The sequence below is a fragment of the Ursus maritimus genome, unplaced genomic scaffold (genome assembly GCF_017311325.1).
Source record: "Ursus maritimus isolate PB19 unplaced genomic scaffold, ASM1731132v1 scaffold_31, whole genome shotgun sequence".
NCBI lineage: Eukaryota > Metazoa > Chordata > Mammalia > Carnivora > Ursidae > Ursus > Ursus maritimus.
The window spans coordinates 26,086,162-26,107,802 of NW_024425675.1; the positions used below are offsets into that span (position 1 = coordinate 26,086,162).

The window sequence follows — 21,641 nt, forward strand, 5'->3', positions numbered from 1 at the left end:
CTGTCCTCAGAACTGGAGATGGGCCAAGGGGTTTAGAAGCAAGAGAAAAACCACCACTTAGACATTTCTGAAGGCGATCTGGTAGCCTGAACACACGTGTGTCCAGCCGATGCCTCAGCCTCATTGACACACATTGAATGTCAAGTGACTCTTGTAAAGGCTCAGGGAAGCTAGAAAAGGACCCTGGATACTGTTCAGTTTCTCTTCCTTCCGGCAGCCCTCTTGTAAGATTTGTGGTTGCTCATCAATTTTTATATTACTGTTCATTTTTGTGAAAATAGTTGTTGGTAAAATAATAAAGCATTTGAAGAAATCTTTCTAAATAAACGTATTTAATGGTTTTTAAAAGTTAGAACAGGGGCACCTGGGTGGCTCAGTCGTTAAGCATCTGCCTTTGGCCTAGGGCGTGATCCCAGTGTTCTGGGATGGAGCCCTGCATCAGGCTTCTCCACTGGGAGCCTGCTTCTTCCACGCTCACTCCCCCTGCTTGTGTTCCCTCTCATGCTGGCTGTCTCTCTGTCAAATAAATTTTAAAAAATCTTTAAAAAAAAAGTCAAAAGCATCATATTGTTTAGAATGGGTATATACTTTTATATGTTATTTTTTTATAGTTCTGTAGTCTTTTTGTAACTTATATATTACTTTTGTAATTAAAAAAAACCCCTAATTTCGCTATTTTAAACAAATAGGAAACCCTGACATTTTGGCATGGACAGCTTCTGCATAATCAGGTCAGGCATCCAATCTTAATGGTTATTTAAATGTGAATATGGAATGAATTATCATACTGAAAGGTTTCTCAGTGTTTGGAAAACATATTTAAATTTTATTTATTTATTTATTTATTTATTTATTTACTGAAGATTTTATTTATTTGAGAGAGTGAGTGCGAGAGAGATCACAGAGAGGAAGAGGGAGAAGCAGGCTCCCCGCCAAGCAGGGAGCCTAATGTGGGGCTTGGTCCCAGGACCCTGAGATCATGACCTGAGGTGAATGCAGATGCTTAACTGACTGAGCCACCCAGGCACTGAATATTTAAAATTTAAAATAAGTATATGCCTGGAATTCTACATCCCATAGATGAGAAAGAGCAAATGACTCCAATAGCATTTTTACTTCATTTTGTTGAATATTCTTTGAAAGAGCAGAAGAATGAAAGCCTGGGCTAGCTTGTGGCCTGTTGCCTCTTCCTTCCCCCTGACCCCAAACACTCTGAACTTTTGAAGGGTGTTCTGGAACTGTAAAATGAGCAGAGGCTCTTAAATTATCTTTTTAACAAAAAATTCTAGCAGTAACATGTCAATATTTTAAAATACTTCTAACATCTCATTTTGAAAACTATTAACTATTGTTCCTGTATAAGAAAAGACAGTGATTTTCTCATGGTAAGTTGTTTATTGTAAGATAATTTACAAACATTTTGCTGTCTATAGTAGTTTAAACAATGGACCAACAATTTCTTCTGACAAGGACAGCAGTAAGCTAAAAATAAAATCAGCTGGCTGAATTTTCTTTCTTTACCTGAAAAACAAAGTACAGAACAAACAAAAGTAAGTTTTAGAGGGAAAAATCATCATGTCAAGGGATAATACCTATTTAAGTGGGGTTTAAAGAACTGACTTTACATTAATAAAATGTTACTATATACTAGTTGTTCTCAAATTTTGGTCTCGGGACCTTTCCAAGGCCAAACTATTTGCTTATTTGCCTGTTTTATTCATTCTCAAGAGTATATGGTAGCAGTTTCCAGAGGCTACGACATGTAACATCAGGACAGAATGAATACAGAAATAGATGAAAATCTAGCTTTCTTCTATTATGTCAGACATGAAGGGGTCCTAAGACCATCAAATTTGAGAACCACCGCTCTTCACCAATCTATATTTAATATTTCAAAATAATGCTAATTTTCTATCCATAAAGTTTATTTAATAAATAAAAAAAAAAAAAGCCCCCTGGCATTACCCATATGCTACCACAAGCTGGCAGCTACTATAAATGGGCCAAAATCTAAATCGCAAGAGAATCTGTTTCACTGTTGCTTCATCAGCGTCAATCATATCTAGCTGAATTTCTTTCTGGAGGGGTTTGGGGAGAGAGTGTGAAATATTGCCACTTTACCTCTTGTCTGAGGATGAAACTTGGTTTTCATTAATCCCTGGTTATTATGTTAGAAAAAAAGACAAACAAAACAAGCCAGTCAAGAAGCAATCCATGCTAGTTAATCAGGTATCATTTCCAACTAAAAACATCCATTTCCGCACCTTGTATCTTGAACGTTATCATGTAAATTAGTTACCAAAATATTCCTTTAAAACAGATTCAATGACTGTTATAAAAAGTTACTAATTTCAGTCTGGTTAGAACAATAAAACCATGTTGATGCAAGAAGGCAAGACTACGCAAGTGTAATTGAAGCCACTACGCTCGCTATAAATAGGACACAATCTATTACCAAGGAGCCAAATGTGTTTGTATTAAATAGTAAAGTTGTAACCAGAATAACTGATAGGTTACAGAGCATGCAATCCACTCATATAAACACTCCAAGCTTGGACTGCACAGCCAACCCTTAATAAAGGATTTAGACTGCTTTTCTAGAAAGCCAAAATTTAATAGTCAATTTCTGATTCTCAGTTTTTATGTCCCAAGCTCCCTCTCCTCATTTCCTTTGGTTTTGCTCCTTTTTTGCCAGGTTTCCCCCATTTCTAGTCAAGAAAGGGTACGGTCCTCAATTCTGCAGATGCTGTATCCTCGCATTTTATTCCCGGCATTCCTTTTTCAAGAGCAAAACAGGATCCTTGGTTCTTTGGATCACAGTCCCTGGAACCTGCAGAATGCAGCTCTCTCCCCCAGCTTCCTCACACTTACCGCCCAAGAAGAAAACAGCTTAGCATTAGCAGTAGGACATATAGCAAGGAAGAGAACGAATAATATGCTTATGTAATCCTTGCATTAGCCCCCGTGTTATAGAGGACAAAACTGAGTCACAGAAAGAGTATCTTAGCCAAGTTTATCAAGCTAGTAAGTGGCAGGGCCATTCATCACTGCACCGTACTCTATGATGCTAACACAACATCAGTGACTAGACTGAGAGATGGGTTTGTCTTAACAAAGTCATGCTTGGAAAGCAAAATAAGACAAGGACGCCTAGGCTGGCAAAGCTGATGGATCTGACCGACAACTTAGACAATGGTCTCCATCAGTTTTATGTGTCTCTTTGGCATTCTGCCCAGTTTCTGTCCTGGAGAGATAATACTTAAGGACCAATTTAAATTTCACCTTCGTGTCAAACCTATCTATCCCTGATCCTTAAACATGGATCCACATTTTCCCATACCTAATGAAATGTTATTTCTCCCTCTTCTGAATTTCCACTTCCCAGGGCTCATCACTCATTCGCTTAACAAATATTTACTGGCTGTCTCTATCTCTGTCAAATAAATAAATAAAATCTTTAAAAAAAAAAAAATTTACTGAGGAAGTATGTGCCAGGTGGCAGGGCTACAAAAGTGAGTAAGACACAGTCCCTCCCAAGCCACAGGAATACAGGCAAATAAAAAGGCAGTTCCTAATAAAACAGTGTAAATGAGGAAAAGGGGAAGCACAGGATGCTAGAGGGTGCCCCACACGAATGGTGAAGGAGGGCTTCCTGGAAGAAAGGCTTCTCTCAGTTCAGCAAAGAGAAATGGGAGTCTATCAGATGAAGAATCCAGGGTGCAAGAGGAAGAAAAGAATGGCATTTCAGGGAAAAGCACATGACATGTTTGCGAACTGGAAGTACAACGATGTGGCTGAAGTTCAAGGGAAGTGAGACATGATGGCGGTTAAGACTAGACTAGAGAGTGTTGGTGGCCAGAAAACACAGGATCACGTACCTCAAGCTAATGTGTTTTGCAGGGTGATTATGTAAGAGAATGGATTCTACTCTTTTCCTCCTAACACTCTGTTGCAAGGCCAGACAGTAAATAAGGTAGGTTTTGTGAGTCACATACTGTCTCTGTTTTTAAAACAAAATAACCCTTTAAAAATGTCAAAACTGCTCTTGGCTCTGAGCCACAGCACGCTGACCCCTATTCTCCTGCAATTCCTAAGATAATGTCTGTTTTCCTAAGATGATGTCTCCTCCAATTCTTAAGATAATGTCAATGCTCTCTGAGGGCAAATACTGTCCCCACTACATCCTCAGTGTCTAGCAAAGGGTCTGCCACATAAGGGGCACTTGATATCCTTTTTAATTCCGGAGAGAAATGACAAGGATCTGCATTAGATGGTCATAAAGGGGAAGGAGTTAAAGGACATTTACAAGGTAAAATTTACAGAACTTAGTGACCAATTAAGAGGAGGCAAGAAAGAATGAATCAACTTACTATACATTTACCTCTCATCACAACTACCTGCATGTTTTTGTATCCTGTTAGAACACCAATGCCTTGATTACATCCTTTGACACTTCCTAGCACTGACCTTGGCACATGGTGGGGGTTCAATTTAGTCATTTTAAAAACAGAACCCCCATTTTCTCAACCCTGGTTTCACAAACCTTAACATATCTAGACAACCACGAAGTTTTCTGGAGGAAAATGGTACATTGGCATATGGTACTGACATATTAGTGAAGAACCAATTTTTACCAAGATTTACCAAAAAACCCAAGATTTATATGAAATCAAACCCAAAACCAGTCCTATAGTTGGAGAGCATGGTATGTTTTAAGTTCCAAAGACAGATTTTATAAATGATACTGGATTATTTACATCCTTATTCCTAATGCTTTAGGAAAGAGAGCTAGCAATATATTGATTTGTAAAAAGAAGAAACTGAGGCCAAAAGTTTCAGCTTGAAACAGAAGAAACCAGAGATCTCATTTCACCAAATCTTTATATCCTAAAAGTAGATTACAAGGTTAGGCAATGGATCATTTCACCTTTAGCAAAGCAAAACAAATGGAAATGTCCTCATGTTAAGCCAGCAGACACGGAGAGAGGAGGAAACGTGTCTGAAGCAGTCTGCCACTACTTACAGAGCTGCTGCGCCAGAGATGATCTCAATCAGCTCTTTCGTGATGACAGCCTGGCGGGTGCGATTGAACGTCAAAGTCAGTTTGTCAATCATCTCAGCTACAAACAAAACAAAGGGATTAGACAACACAATTTAACACTACGAAAGAGTAACTTGTTCCTTAACGTATTCATAGATGTATGTTGCTTAATTTAAAAATAAGAATTTTTATGTCTTTTTGAGTACCAAACCTGGCCTCTCAAAAAATTTCACAAAGATATTTTTTACCGCTTCCATGGATACTTTTTCAAAATACTTGCAAATTTACTGTCTATCAAGTGAGATATATATATTCCCTTAAGGCAGAGATGATTATTTTTCTACGTTTTGAGATGAAAAACATTCAAGGGAAGAGATGGTCATTGGTCAAAGATATCACAGAATCAGTGGCAGAGCCTGGAACTAGATCCTTGTTCTCTTGCTTCCTGGTGTACTTAAGGGATGTACTTTCTGATGCAAAGGTCCTCACGCTACTCTCAGCAAGAGAACGCTCTCAGAAGAGATCCACTGTGTGCTTACAAGCGTTCTTGCTAGCGTTGTCCATGGCCGTCATCCTGGCACTTTGCTCACTCGTGGTGGATTCCTTTAGAGAATAGTAGATGATGTTGGCCAAACTGTATTCTTGGTAATTCCGCAGCACGTCAGCATCAATATCATCATAGATACTCATGCTCTCTGTTAAAACAAGTCATAAATTTCTTTGAAGTTATACAGTGCAAAGAGGGATTTAATCAAAACAGCTTACTACTATAAAAACCCTTAATTAAAGAGCAGAAGTCAATGTAAGATAGGTTAAAACACTCAGTTCTAAAAGTTTCATCTATTTCCACACTACAGAGTATAGCAGATTTTCAGCAGACTATAACGTGTAAACAAGGCATTTGATATTCTACTGCAAATGCTTAATAAAAACTAAGAAGTCAACAATTAAAATAACTTCTCTGCATTTCATGTCCTCAAGTCCTCTGGATAGCATCAAACAGAGTGCCTGGCACAATGTAAGCAAATACTTAATACATTTAAATAAAAGAATTAATGAAAAAACTGAAACTCGTTTAGTGGAATACAAAAATCCCAAATTAGCCATTTGATTATAGAAATCTTCTGGTGTCCATCAGGAAAATGAGAGGGAAATGGAATATGGAAGAGGGGGGCGGGGAATCAGAGGCCAACCTACATCTTTTTGATTATGCTGCAGAAATTTAGTGGCACACTTCGACGTTCATTCATTAGGGTAAAGTGCTGAAGTATTGTACTTAATCACACTTAAAATGCTACAGATGATAACCCCAATTTTAGCCCATTAAGAAAGAAAATAACAACAGTCAATGAAAAATGGCATGCCATTGACTGGCAGAAACATCCACCTTCAGAGACATTAAAATGTTAAAAAAGTGTACGTCTTAATACATGAAATACTATGGATAAAAGGGGAAAATGCCTCAGGAAAATAAAGTCGGTTCCAGAATATTATTTCTAGGATGCTTCCCTGAGCAATGATGACGTTAACTCAAACAATAAGACGAGAACTGAGCGGGTCAATGTACATTAATTGTGAGCACTGTTCACATCACTACTCAGAGCTGCGGACTGTACTGTGCTTGGAGAGAGCTCCCAGACAGAGAATGCAAAGCCAATTCTAGCTAGGCTCTTCAACCTTTGAGAACAGAAAGCACGTCTAATCATTTATTTATTTATGTTCTATTAATGAAGGAATGGAGTAAGAGTCATAACGAATGGATTAAGAGATCGTGGAAGCCACTGATACATGGTAACAGAGCCCGACATCGTTTTCTACTGCTGAAACAGGCCATCCTGACAAACGCTATTTTCCCGAACGTATACATCTCTGCTTTCTACACAGAAAAATACTTTTCCTGCAAAAACTACTTACCAGCACTTGCAACGGTTTCAAGGGAAAAGATGGGCTTTTCTTCTGTCTTGTAGGAGATGACAGACCTAGAAATTATACAAGCAAATGTCAATCTCAAAACAATAAACTGTTAAGTAAGCATTTACTTATTTTAAAGGGTCAAAAAGCTTCGCTTTCTAAATTTTTCTTGCCTGAACCGATTAAAGATGATAGACCCTTCATCAAATTCATATCCAGAATTTAGGAGTTCAAGGGCAATGACAGACGCATCTCCAAAAGTAGGAGGTTTTCTTCCCACTTCTTTGAAGGACACCAGAAACTGGTCAGAGTGGGTCCTACAAGAGAATCCAGAGATCACACAGAGTAGTTTAAAGGAATACTTCTGTCTAAATAACACAGGGAACAAGGAAAAAATTTATCACTGTGGTTCAAGGGGGCTGGTCACTGAATGGAGCTGTCCCATCCATTGTCATGATTACTCAGTGGCTCAAGAACTAAGGTTTAGTAACCAGGCCTCTCCTGCATTGTGTTTCTCTAGTCTTTCTCTCTCTTCCACGTCTCAGTTAACTGTGCTCACTTCTGACACTTGCAGGCTGTGCTAGCTGTTGACAGTCCTCGTTTGTGTAAAATGAAAACTAGCTTTTGATATTCCTGTTGCATTCCACTCATGGGCTGGATGAAGCAGAAACACAAGACAAGTAAAAAACAGAAGAAATCTATATATTCTGATAGTCCTGAAAAAATAAAAACAAAACAAAAACCTCTCTGTGGGTATAAAAATAGGTAACCAAAAAAAGACACCTTGCTGAAATGAACTATCAAAGACACTCCCACTTATTCATGCTTACACCCATCTACACACAAATAATATCTATTTAAATTACCTGTGAAGTATACCCCTGATTTTATCACCAATTCCAACAAGCATGACTTCTTTCCCAGCTGCTGTGAGCGTGGCCACCTCATTTTTCATCTGTTTAGCAACCGAGGAATGAATAGCACCACAGAGCCCTCGATCTGAGGACACACCGATAAGGAGGTGTTTCTTCTTGTCTTCAGGCACCTTAATATCAGCCTTTTCATACAGAGCTTAAATTACAAACAAACAAAAAGCAAGAAATTTAAAATATGTAACATACACCAAATACAGCAAAAATCTAATTTACAAAAGAGCTGAAAGGGTTGGATGTTTTTGAAATGATGCATTTCAATTTAGGTGGCATCTAACTGATATAATCAAAATTGTCTGTGTACTTACTCAATTTACAATCAGGTTGAAAACCATAAAGGTTTAAATCTTTGTATGATAAAGGCACCAAGGGCCAATTAACAGACAATTTACCTCAACTGTTGACTTAAGGAAATCTCTAGTACAATTAAAGAATTTATAAGGAGACCCGAATTACAGAGTACCAACTTATCTAGATATCAGACTTGTGAAGGATGCAAATCTTCAGCATACAAGCCTTTTTAAAAAGAAGCAAGTATTTACTGACCTGCTCATATAATCTGCATATCAAGCTCTTATAAAAACTTGGCATTAAAATAGCAGATGCCACTTTTATTTTGGGGATTGCTTTAACCATCTCACTTGGTTGGTCTAGTTTTGGAAGCAGCAGACCCCAAGAGGGGGTTAAACGGGATGAAATATGCACAGATTTTACTGGGGAAAGAAAGGAAATGGCTGTGGGAGAAGGCAGGAAGGAGTCGGGAGGGCCATCACATCATGGTGCAGGTCTGACCTGCAGGAAGGAGGGAAGACGGGTTGGGTGGCAGCTTCCTGGACCACTGTGCAGTTGAGGGGAAGTTCAGCAAGACTGCTGGGGGGCTGCAAGTCTCCCAAGAACATGCCTGCTCGAGCATCCTGCTGCTCAGGTGCTGGCTAGGCATGGCCCGTGGGAAGCGTGGCCTGGGTGCAAACACGGTGAATTCCAACAGCTGGTGCCCCCACGGGCACAGGGAGCATCTTCACGGCCACCACATTCACCCATGTCAACAAAATTCCTCCTATTACATACTTTTTTCAATATAGAGCAGGGATTCTCAAATGCCAAAACCTGAGGACCCTCCATAAAAAGCAGAGAAGTAGGGTGATGGGCATTAAGGAGGGTACTCGTTAGGATGAGCACTGGGTGTTACATGTAAGTGATGAATCACTAAGTTCTACTCCTGAAACCAATGTTACACTATATGCTAACTAGACTTTTTCTTTTTTAAAGTAGGCTCCACCCTGGGTATGGAGCCCAACGCAGGGCTTGAACTCACCACCCTGAGACCAAGACCCGAGCTGTGATCAAGAGTGGAACACTTAACCGACTGAGACGCCCAGGTAACCCCTAACTAGAATTTAAATAAAAATTCGAAACAAATAAACCAAAAAAGCAGAGAGAAGTAAATACTCACCTCCACAGTTCAGGGGAATGGGGAGAATATTTAAGTCTCTTTTTATGTTTTATATTGTACAGCATAAAATGCCTGTTAAAATTTTCTATTTTAAATATTTAAAATGATTAGCCACTTAATACCTAACAGTTAGTATTTGGTCTGAAGGACTTCAGAACCAATTGGCAGCCTTGGCTTAATTTTTAATATTTTACCACTAATACTCTAATCAGCCACCTAAGTCAGTTCTTCTTTATTAGATAATTTTGTGATTATAGACTTTGGAGGGAAACAAATTTATTATTCTTATTGTATCGGCAAGAAAGGTGAATAGTGAAGTAACTTTCCCTCTTCATGTAAATAGGCTAGAGTAATTTATCAACCAAACTTTACTGAGCCACTAAGGCACTTAGGACTTGTTGTGCACCGGATGGGACTCATGACAGCAAAGGGCTGGAGTTGATAAGGATCGCTGAACCCTAACTACCAACTGTCTTCCGTACCTGTTACATGAAACTAAACGTGGTGTTTTTAGAGCAATGACCCATTTCCACCAAGGCCTAGTGCTCTACATTTTCTCACACGAAGTTGTTGTTTTTTTTTTTTTAACCAGTATAAATGGATGTTTAAAAAACATGAAAGAGCACAAGAAACTTTTGCATGAGGCAATTAAATCTAATATGTAGATATATCAATACACAGATACTACATAGATTTTCTTCAATTTCAAAATAAGCGAAATGTGCCTTCTTTACAGTTGACGTTTACACATCCCACTCACGTATTCACGAGTCCCGTCCACGCCTGCTCAGTCAACTCCACTGCAGGGTACCACCTCCCCACCCCGCAGTCTTAAACCAGCACATCACAACATCATGGGACGAAGTCAAGCACCTGAGTTGAATGCACTGTATTTCTAAGTTCTTTTGAATATATAGTTAATAATCTGGGAAAATTTTCAGAGTATTTTTAACATTCAAAGCCACATACAGCGGTTAAGAGGCAGGCTTTGACGCCAAACCACCTAAGTATGTGACCTTGGAAAAGTTACTTGATTTTAGTGTTTCCCATCTGTAAAGCAGGGACTCTAGCAGTTCTAACCTTATAGGGTTGCTGTGAAAAATGAGTAATGTCAAACACTCAGACTAGATCCGTCGTCACCAAGCACCAAATGAAAGTCACTAGTGGTGATCTCTGTTAAACAGTTCTTTGTAATTTGTGAATTACACCCTTCACTTACCCAAAGATCCTACCCCATACACTCGAGCTGGTTTCAGCTCCCTCTCAGCTCGGGCATATTTTGCTGCTGCTACCATTTTCATAGACTTGGTGATTTTCTGGATGTTTTTGATTGACTTTAGTCGCCTGGTAACTGAAAAACAGAAGTACTATGTTATGATAAAAGGAGTTATCATTTCAGTTGTGAATTTATCGCAATAGCTTTTTAAACTGTAAGGTAGAATACTCAGCACTCAGACCATCGATTAACAGCATGATGCTGAGGCTTGAAGTCAGAACGAGTACCGAGCAAAGGTGAAAGCCAGCTGCTCCTCAGACAGGCAGGGTGGCCACATGAGTGCTAACAGAAAGTCAAACCCAGCTGCCACCTAGGACAGGATGGCCATGGAAGAGGGCAGCGCATTATACATTTAAAATATTTAAATACAGATTTTTCTACTCCTATCGTTGGCATAGTACAGACAACAGAATCAGAACCGTGTGCTGCCTCACACTGGTCTTTTCCAAAACAAATTCAATGTCACACACATATGACCTAGAATCATTTTGTCAATTTTGATCAAATATATGTGGGGCTAAAGAGCATTTTTATTTTTATTTGTCAAAATTTAGCTTTTCTTCATTCACATATTGAGATAAAGTACTTACTATCTTTTAAAGTTGCCATATTTCGAACTTGGATCCTGAAAATAAAGGTTTTAAAAATATTTTAGTTTTCTGAAAAATAGCCCCATGGTACAAGAAAAACCTTCAAAGTTAATAAATTTAAAGAATGCCCCATAAAGAAACAATCTATTAAATATAGGACTCTGACATACATATATTTATATATACACACACATATAGATATATTTAATCCCTTAATACTGATACGAATCCTATTACCTAAGGCCTCATTTTGTCTGCCCTAACAACACAGACCTTCCACCGCAGTCACGATTGTGATCACACATGCTCTAGTCCCACCTTCATGCCTCTGCCGGCACTGTTTCTATGACAGAAAAGTCCTTCCAAGTATACTTAAAACAAAGGTCAGCCACCTCTAAAAAGCTACCTTGACTTCCTTAGTTCACTGAAACTTTTCCAAGTAACACTTAGGATCAATTATATATTCTAACATGACCACATGTGTGAAAGTACAGTTTATTTAAACCAATTCTTAACTTCTCCAACTCGACTCAATAAAAAGGTACTAAGTAGGGACTCATGGGTTGCTCAGTTGGTTAAACATCTGCCTTCAGCTCAGTTCACGATCCCAGGGTCCTGGGATCCAGCCTGCAAGTCTTTCCCTCTTCTCCCTGCTTGTGCTCGCTCTCCCTCTCTCTCAAATAAATAAATGAAATCTTTTTAAAAAATGTACTAAGCAGCCACTATGCTCCAGGACATGGTCTGTGACCACAAGAAGCATACTATTATCTCATAAACAAGATTCATAAAAACTTAAGGTTTTACATAAAATGTAACACTAAATATTTTTCTAGTCTTTATGATTAAAGTGCTAATGCATAAAAGTAAAAATGATGTGACTTATATGCATGTTAAATATACACACGTATATATTTATAAAGCTACATTTATGAAAAATAAACAGGAGAGGAACGCCACCCTATTAAGGAAGACAACGTGTTATCAAATATAAATTAACTGTTAGCCCTTAAATGTCTACAAAGTGTCTGTGTTGGCTCAGAAAGCTCCGTGCGAGAACTGAAGAATCTATAAACTTGTGCATAAGCAAAGAAGGCCTAAGGAGGACATTCCAAATAGGATGTAGTTTTGAAGCTGGACATACGCTGGGTTAATAAGCTTAAATTTTATTTCACAGGTAGGGAAACAATGAGTATTTATAAGCCCACAACCAGTTTAGTTTCTAAGTACCTCAGATGGCAGTGAAAAACTCAAAATGATGTTGGAATATTGATGACATGGGGACTGCATGGGACTGCTGCAGCTTCCAGACTGGAGAAGGTAAGAACCTCAACTAACATGTTGGCAAAGCAGCAGGAAGACCAGATTTATGAGCGAGTTCTTAAGAGTGAAAAGGAAACCAGTAAGAATGATTTCCAATTTAATGACCTGAGTAGACAGTGTTGTCATTAACCAAGGTAGGAAAACTGAGTGGGGATGATCTTTCTAGAGATAATGAATTTTAATGAATATGACACAAAGACCATGGGACAAGGTGGAAATGTCCAATGGGTTTGGAAACACGTGAGACTTGGGAAAGAGATCTGTAACCCATGGAACATGGAAGCTGGTGCCAAAACAGGGAAGTAGAATTACAAGCAGAAGGAACATTTCCTAATTTCATGAGACCAGCATTACCCTAATATCAAAACCAGATAAAATCATTGTAAGAAATGAAAATTAGAGGACATTACCTCTCATGAACATGGATGCAGAATTTCTCAACAAAAGATTAGCAAACTGAATCCAACAATGTATTAAAATGAATTATACACCATGATCAACTGGGATTTATTCCAGGTATACAAGGCTGGTTCATCATTTAAAAATCAAATAATATAATCCACCACACCATATGAAGAAAACTCATATGGCCAATAGACGCAGAGAATTTTTTGGACAAAATCTAATGCCCATTCACAGTAAAAAACAAACAAACAAACAAACAAAACACAAAAACCCTCAGCAAATTATGAACAGAGAACTTCCTGAATCTGATAAAGAACATCTACCAGGGGCGCCTGGGTGGCACAGCGGTTAAGCGTCTGCCTTCGGCTCAGGGCGTGATCCTGGCATTATGGGATCAAGCCCACATCAGGCTCTTCCACTATGAGCCTGCTTCTTCCTCTCCCACTCCCCCTGCTTGTGTTCCCTCTCTCGCTGGCTGTCTCTATCTCTGTCGAATAAATAAATAAAATCTTAAAAAAAAAAAAAAAATCTACCAAAACCCCCTATGGTTTAATGATGAAAAACTAGGGAGTTTCCCCCTAAGATTGGGACTAAGGCAAGGATGTCCTTTCTCCTTACTCCTAATTCAACACTGTACCGGAAGTCCTGGCTAATGCAGTAAGACAAAAAAAGGAAATAAGAGGTATACAAATTTGGAAAGGAAGAAATAAAGCTGCCTTTATTCACAAACGACATGACTGTCTATGTAGAAAATCCCAAAGAATTGGCAAAAAAACTCCTGGAACCAATTACAGTAAGGTTGTAGGGTACAAGGTCTCTACACAGAAGTCAACTGCTTTCTTTTTACCAGCTATGAACAACTGGGAATTTAAAGTTAGAAAAACAACAGCATAAAAAAAAAAAAAAAGAAAAAGAAAAACAATATCATAGAATTGTAGACTTAAAAATGGTTAAGACGGGGGGCACCTGGGTGGCTCACTCAGTTTAAGTGTCTGTCTTTGGCTCAGGTCATGATCCCAGGATGGAGCTGGGGGGAGGGGGTGTCCCTGCTCAGTGGGGAGTCTTCTCCTCCCTCTCCCTCTGCCCCTCTCCTCAGCTGGTGTGTGCTCTCTCTCTCAAATAAATAAATTCTTTTAAATAAATAAATCTATAAATACATAGTACACACAATGATATAAATATATATAAATATAAATAAATATTTTAAAAAAATGGTTAAGATGGTAAATTTATGCGTATTTTACCACAATAAAAAAACACAGAGACTACATATAGTCTAACTACAAAAGACTACATATAAATCTAACAAAATATGCCACAAGAAAACTACAAAACTGATGAAAGATCTAAATAAATGGAGAAAGATTCCATATTTATGAATAGGAAGATTCAATGTTACTAAAATGTCAATTCTTCCCAACTTGATCAATACAATTTTAGACAAAAACCTCAGCAAGTTATTTTGTATATATCAATAAACTGATTTTAACATTTATATGGAAAAGCAAAACACCCAGAATAGCCAACACAATACTGAAGAACAAAGCCAGAGAACTGACACTACCTGATTTCAACTCCGGTAATCAAGACAGTATGGTATTGGTGAAGAATGGGCAAGCAGATCACTGGAAGAGAAGGGAGAGCCCAGAATTTCACTCATAAGTGAAATAAAAAAAAACAAAAACAAATGAAAACATAAAAAGCGGAATAAGACCCACACACAGAGAACAAACTGACGGTTGCCAGGGTGAGAGGGGTGGGGGGGGTGGGGAAAATGGGTGAAGGGGAGTGGGAGATATAGGCTTCCAGTTATAGAATGATTAAGTCAGGGGAGTAAGACACAGCACAAGGAATAGGGAAAGAGACCCACACAAATACAGTCAACTGATTTAGGTTTGATACCGAAGCAAAGGTAATTAAATGGAGACAGGATACTCTTTTCCACAAGTGGTGCTGAACAAGGGACATCCATATGGAAAAATATTAATCTAGATAATAATCCTACACCTTTCACAAAAATTAACTTGAAATGAATTATAGATCTTAAGTGAAAAACACAAAACTATACAACTTCTGTAACATATCACAGGAGAAAACATAGGTGCCTTAGGTATGGCTCTAAGTTTTTAGATAAAATATGAAATGCATGATCCATGAAAGAAAAAAATAATTAAGCTGGCCTTCATTAATTTTAAAAACTTATGCTCTGTAAAAGACACTATGAAGAGAAGGAAAAACCAAGCCACACACCAGGAGAAAATGTTTACAAAACACGTATCTGATAAAGGACTATTGTATCTAAAATGCACAAAGAACTCTTAAAACTCAACAATAAGAATACAAACAACCCAAATAAAAAATGAACAAAAGATCTAAACACAAGCCTGACTAAGGAAGAGAAACAGATGGCAAATAAGCATTAAAAAGGTGCTCAGTATCATGTCATTAGGGAATTGCAAATTAAAACAATGAAATGGGGCACCTGGCTGGCTCAGTCAGAGGAGCATGACTTGATCTTGAGGTCGTGAGTTCGAGCCCCATATTGGGAGTAGGGATTACTAAAAAAATTAAAAAATTAAAGAAAAATAAAAAAAATAAAAACTTTGGGGCACCTGGGTGGCTCAGTCGGTTAAGCATCTGCCTTCAGTTCAGGTCATGATCCCGGGGTCCTGGGATCAAGCCCCACATCAGGCTCCTTACGCAGCGGGGAGTCTGCTTCTCCCTCTGCCTCTGCTGCTCCCCCTGCTTGTGTTCTTCTACACTTCCCCCCACCAAAAAATAAATAAAATCTTAAAAAAATAAAATAAAATAAAAAAATGAAATACCACTTCACACCTGTAAGAATGGCTAACTTTTTTTCTTTTTTTTTGAGAGAGGGAGGCAGAGAGAGAGAGAGATACTCTTAAGCAGGTTCCACACCCAGCATGGAGTTTGATCCCACAGGGCTTGATCCCACGACCCTGAGATCATGACCTCAGCTGAAACCAAGAGTCAGATGCTTAACCGACTGAGGCACCCTGGTGCCCCAAGAATGGTTAAATTTTTTTTAAAATGACAATTCTAAATGATGGCAAGGATGTGGAGCAACAGGAACTCTCACTGATTGCTGGTGGGAATAAAAAATGATACGGCTACTTTGGAAGATGGTTTGATAGTTTCTTAAAAATCTAAACAGTCTTAACATACGATACAGCAATCACGCTTCTAGGTATTTACCCATCTGAGCTGAAAACTTATGTCTACACGAAAACCTGCACACGAATGTTTATAGCAGTTTTATTCACAATCATCAAAAACTGGAAGCAACCAATATGTCTTTCAATATGTGAATGAACAGAAAAACAAACTTGTACATCCATACAATGGAGTTATTCAGCAATAAAAATAAGTGAGCTATCAAGCCATGGAAGATATGAAGGGAACTTAACTGCATATTGCTAAGCCAAGCCAATCAAGTCTGATTCCAACTATCTGACATTCCAGCAAAGACAAAACTACAGCAAGAGTTAAGATCAGTGGTGGCTAGGATTCTGGGGAGAGATTTTTAGGGCAGTAAAACTATTCTGTAATACCGCAATGGTACATAGATGTCACTATGCATTTGTCAAAATCCACAGAATATACAACAAAAGAATGACCTTAATGAAACCATGCACCTAAATAATGTACCAATACTGGTTCACTAATTGTAGTACGTACACCACACCAATGCGACATGTGGTTAAGTCGAGAACTGTCCGGAGTGGGATGTGGGTACATGGAACTCTCTGTACTATATGCTCAACTGTTCTAGAAATCTGCAACTGTACTAAAATATAAAGCCTCTTCACAATACCCTCAGAAAAGGATATTATAAAATTGTTCTATGACCCCATTTTTTGTGATTCTATGTGTTTATGTGCATAAAAAATCTGAAAGGTCATAACCAAAACCATTATTTTTAACAATCTCTTTCTTTTTTAAAGATTTTATTCTCATTTATTTGAGAAACAGAGAGAGAGCAAGCACGAGTGGGGGGCAGAGGGAGAGGGAGAAACACACTCCCCACTGAGCAGGAAGCCCAGTGTGGGTGGGGCTCGATTTCAGGACCCTGGGATCATGACCCGAGCCAAAGGCAGCCACTTAACCAACTGAGCCACCCAGGTGTCCCAACAATCTCGATTTATATATCTTACTACTGGTATTACACTGTCATAGAGAAAGAAATAGAAGAGGACGGAGACTACATGAAAAATGTTAGACTTGTTCTAAGAATGGATCCACTAACGGAAAAGAAAGAAGTTGTCAAATATTGACAAGCTCTACTATCTCAGAGCACACTTACCTGACATACTAACCACTCCATTAACATCTTTTCATAATGGCACTTGGAAAATAACATCATTTGTTGATTTTTTTTTTTTTTGTATATATACTTTTTCACCACTACCAATCTAAATGTATAGACTATAAGCAGTGACATTTGGACATGATGGATCCAGGCAGACACTCCAATTTAAGGGATGTAAGTTTCTAGTCAGAGAATATCATAGGGAATAAATCTGAATTGCATGCCATATTTGGATGAACACAGAATGTTTTGGTTTCCACAAGTCTCCCAAGTGAGAAGTATGAAGAGGTAGGATCTTTTGTGATTATGCTGTGCACATGCCCTAATTTCCTATTTTGAAGTCCTCTCATGTTTAGCTTTCATTCAGTTCTAAAGACATCTATGTTATTTCATTTTTAAGTAAAATTTGAGTACATACAGAATAACCACGATTGGAGCACCTGGGTGGCCCAGTCATTACGTGTCTGCCTTTGGCTCAGGGCGTGATCCCAGAGTCCTGGGATCGAGCCCCACATCAGGCTCCTCCGCTGGGAGCCGGCTTCTTCCCCTCCCACTCCCCCTGCCTGCGTTCCCTCTCTTGCTGGCTGTCTCTCTCTCTCTATCAAATAAATAAATAAATAAATAAAATCTTAAAAAAAAAAAAAAAGAATAACCACGAGCTGATCTCAACTCTCTTTAGGGGCAACTTGCTCTGCTGAATATATAATTTTTGCAAATGAAAATATAGTTTTGAATCAGTTGTTTGTTCCGGAATAAAAAAAAAAAAAAAGAATAACCACGAGCTGATCTCAACTCTCTTTAGGGGCAACTTGCTCTGCTGAATATATAATTTTTGCAAATGAAAATATAGTTTTGAATCAGTTGTTTGTTCCGGAAAACTATATCAAGTCCTGAGAAATCCTTGGGAGATTACTGGAGAAAATTGAAACATACCAGATATAGTGGATAGAAAAGTCAGAGGTTGTGGATTACACTGTTATTTTTAAGATTTTATTTATCTTTGAGAGAGAGAACGAGAGCGAGTGCACGTGTGCATGGGGGGGGGCAGAGGGAGATGCAGACTCCCCACAGAGCAGGGGCTGGATGTGGGACTTGATGCCAGGACCCCAGGATCATGACCTGAGCCAAGGGCAGACACTTAACTGACTGAGCCACCCAGGCACCCCTGTGGATTACCATTATTTACTATGATCATACAGCATTGCTAGCAAAGCTAAGAACAGTATTAGAGGAGGGAGACAACGAGGTTGCTAGGGGAACAATTCTTCAAAGAAATTACAGAGTTTGCAAGAATGTTAAGTGTATCATGCTATATAAATACAAAAATTAAGGAAGAAGCAGCATCAGCTAATTTTTAGGGAAGATTATGAAGTATGTCTAATTCTAATAATAAATCACTGTATGAAAGTCCATCACCTGCCTCTCCAACAAAAAATGACTCCCTGGCACTTTTTCCCCCACAACCACCCATGATCCAGTCTTGTTTGGCAAGTACAATAAACCTTCTTACATTTTATGGAGGAACTGCATAATGTCGTTTACAGTTTTCAGTTCACGTATCTGGATCCATACCAGCATTTCTCCTACCACACTCTGTTCTTTACCAATTTAAATACTGACTCATTTTATCTTCATGCTAACCCAGTAGTGCTGAACTGTGCGCTATTACCTCCATTTAACGGATAAAGAAATGGTGGCAGAGACACGGAGTAACTTGTCCAGGGTCACACAGCCAGGTGAGTGGCAGTCGAGATTCAAATCTGGTAGTCTGGCTCCAGAGTGGATCTCCTACACTACACACCCTGATGCCTCACATTTTTTTACTTTTACAAGTAAGTAAATATCTGCCACTTCAATCTCCGAATACAATATGCCTTGTGTATCCTGAAATGCCATCTCCCTTCCTTTTCAGCGTATATAATTCAATTTATGGCTATTGGTATGCTACCATAAAACAGTCCACTTTAGAGAATGGGGAACATGAAATAACATTTATCTTCCCCTGATTTGAAGACAGAAAAATCACACGTCTCTTCCTTATTTCCATCTTCTTAAATGCTACTTAAAAACAAATTTAATTTCCCGAAACTTAAAGTATTTTACTGATACCCTAAACAATTAATATAATTTCACTAAGATGTTAATAAGGCCTAATATTTTAGCTAATGTTAGTAAGCTAACGTCCCTGAAACAAAACCTGTAACAATAACAAATTGCATTTTTAAAGCTTCCAATAACCAAAACAGAACAGAGAAAATGCCCCTTCATGGTTCTGTAAAGGCAAAGCTATTTTTCTCCCCTTCCAAATTAATTCTGTGGAGTGTGAAACATTAAGATGGTTTTCATTTCTGTACTTAAAAGGCAATTATAAGTGGGAAGCAAAAGGGCACCCAGAAAAATGGAATATGTGAAAATGCTTTCCCTCAATGTTTGATGAAGATTCATAACCTACCAATTTAAAACCAACATTCTAAAGGGGTTAAGGTCAAGATTACAACCTGTATCTGCCAATGGAGGTTCCAATTTAGAAGCCTAGCAGTTATGTCACACTACTGTTACTTAAAACCATCCTTTATTATAAGATCTTCAAATTGCCTTACAAGGTTTTAAAAAAATTGCTACAATTTTATGCAAAATATTTTGTCCTCATTTCAGAAACTCTTTCCATTTCTTAAAGATGAATTTGGATACTACCTCAGGTAAAAATACTGACAGATGACATTTCTGCACAGCAACAGGGGAAGGAGAGCTGACGTTTGCTGAGCACCACTGCATGCCAGAAACTGTCCCATAACGCTCATTAAGACCGTATATATTTATTTACCACCAACTTTTTAGTACTTTCCACAGTACCAACTCGGTGCAGGGCAGGCACCCAGCAAATGTGTGCTGAGTGATTAACAAATGGGACAACCTACATGACTGAGAATCCAACTAAGGTGACTTAATTGCCATGAGTACTCATTTTCAATATTAGAAAAAAAAAATCTGACTTTGAAGGCAATCCACCAACAGTTTCATGTAGGTATTCACATCCTATTTCATCACATTACCCTAAAATTTTTCTCTATTATTATGAATTTTTTGCTTAATGAAAAACGTACCTATTTCCATTAAGGCTTTATAGTCTCTCCACATGAAAATTAGGACACAAAATCTAGTTTTGCGCTGCAGCTCGTTAGAATTCTTCCTTACTGTAAAACCGAGGAATTGCTACACTCAGCTTTTAGCCAATAATCCCCTTAGCACCGTGTCTGAAATTCTTCCAGACTCTGTCTAGCTTTAAGACATTTCATCCTATTATATGGTACCACCCACAAACCAACGTTTATCTGCCTATTGCTTGGACTTCTAATACGCATTTTTTTTTTTTTCGGAAACCAATGTTTAAAATCCTTAAACTTGCACGGCAGTTAACAGATGGCGCTTGAAAGCCATCTATCTCCTCCTCCTAAGGACCTTGGGACAATTTCATGACCTTGCAGGGTTACTGCTTCAACATAAAGGTTTCAAGATAGTGCTAGGTGTCTTTCCTTTCCGATCGCCATCGGGCGGATTTTTTTGGTCCCTTTTGCACCCGAACTACCATAAGCCCACGAAGGCACTTATTTTACTCAGCAGTGCCTAGCAAAGAGCCCGCGCTACAGAGTAAGCGCTTAATACACGTCCTGGCTGAATCGAACAGCTCTTACTGGCCCATGCAAACCCTGCCCAGCATTAGAGGGTTTCAAAAGGCGTCAAGGACACAAAGCACAACTTAACCTTCCCCTAGACCTTGCCTTAGGTCTTCCCCTCCCCTTTGTGGGCCGGGGGAAAGACTCCTCGGTCTTCACCTGCCCGGCACGCAGCAGGGGCTCCCTAAATATGTCTTAGCTTAGTGAATCCAAGACCTTCCTGAAATCAATCCGGACTAAAGTCTCAAGCCCGAGGTCCAAGATGACCGCTCCTCGTGGCCCTCACCCCACCCCACCCCGCCTCAGGAGACGTGGCGAGCCCTTGCTGTCACCGCAGCCCATTCGCGCACCCTTCCCGGAACGGAGGGGCTTCCTGCAGCCCGGGCTCCCCGGGGCCTCCTCGGGACAGGGGGCCTGGCAGGCCCTGCGACCCCTGTCCCGTCCCACTTGCCTCCACTCGCTTCCTCTTCCCCCCGACCGAGCTCTTCCATTCCTCGCAACCCTCCCGTTGCTTCCGCAAGCTGCCATACCATTGCGGCTGCACGGCCCAGGCCGAGAGCCCAGCGACGCCCGCCCGAGAGAACATGGTGGTACCGGCCCGGCTGAAGGTCGGTCAGACAGGTCTCACCGCGCATGCGCGGGGCCTTCCCGAAGCGCCCTCCCACTCTGCTTTCTCCTTCAGTCTCGCTTCCTCCCGCCAGACGAAGGG

General features: G+C 39.3%; 1 protein-coding gene across 4 annotated transcripts; it reads right to left on the reverse strand.

Moving 5' to 3' along the window:
* Nucleotides 1–1,375: 1,375 nt before the first annotated feature.
* ATP5F1C (ATP synthase F1 subunit gamma) lies at nucleotides 1,376–21,606 on the reverse strand. 4 transcript variants are annotated; one of them, XM_008705419.2, is made up of 10 exons: nucleotides 21,463–21,605; nucleotides 11,204–11,238; nucleotides 10,557–10,688; nucleotides 7,819–8,023; nucleotides 7,126–7,269; nucleotides 6,956–7,020; nucleotides 5,581–5,736; nucleotides 5,024–5,120; nucleotides 2,122–2,158; nucleotides 1,376–1,521 (listed from the first exon to the last, which is right to left on the reverse strand). In XM_008705419.2, the coding sequence occupies exons 1-9, from the start codon at nucleotides 21,516–21,518 to the stop codon at nucleotides 2,152–2,154; spliced, it is 897 nt and encodes a 298-aa protein (XP_008703641.1). In that variant the 5' UTR covers nucleotides 21,519–21,605; the 3' UTR covers nucleotides 1,376–1,521; nucleotides 2,122–2,151. The 4 variants fall into 4 exon arrangements, with proteins under 4 accessions (XP_008703641.1, XP_040501376.1, XP_008703642.1 ...); XM_040645442.1 differs by having other exon boundaries at nucleotides 21,384–21,466; XM_008705420.2 differs by lacking the exons at nucleotides 1,376–1,521; nucleotides 2,122–2,158 and having other exon boundaries at nucleotides 5,020–5,120; nucleotides 21,463–21,606.
* Nucleotides 21,607–21,641: the final 35 nt, after the last annotated feature.

Excerpts from the sequence above, each read along its gene's own strand:
- ATP5F1C (XM_040645442.1), bottom strand. The coding sequence starts at position 21,460 with ATGGCAGCTTGCGGAAGCAACGGGAGGGTTGCGAGGAATGGAAGAGCT. Across the intron at positions 11,239-21,383 it reads GGAAGAGGAAGCGAGTGGAG|GATCCAAGTTCGAAATATGG; the intron begins GCAAGTGGGACG and ends CTTTATTTTCAG. Across the intron at positions 10,689-11,203 it reads TATGGCAACTTTAAAAGATA|TTACCAGGCGACTAAAGTCA; the intron begins GTAAGTACTTTA and ends TCTGTTTTTCAG.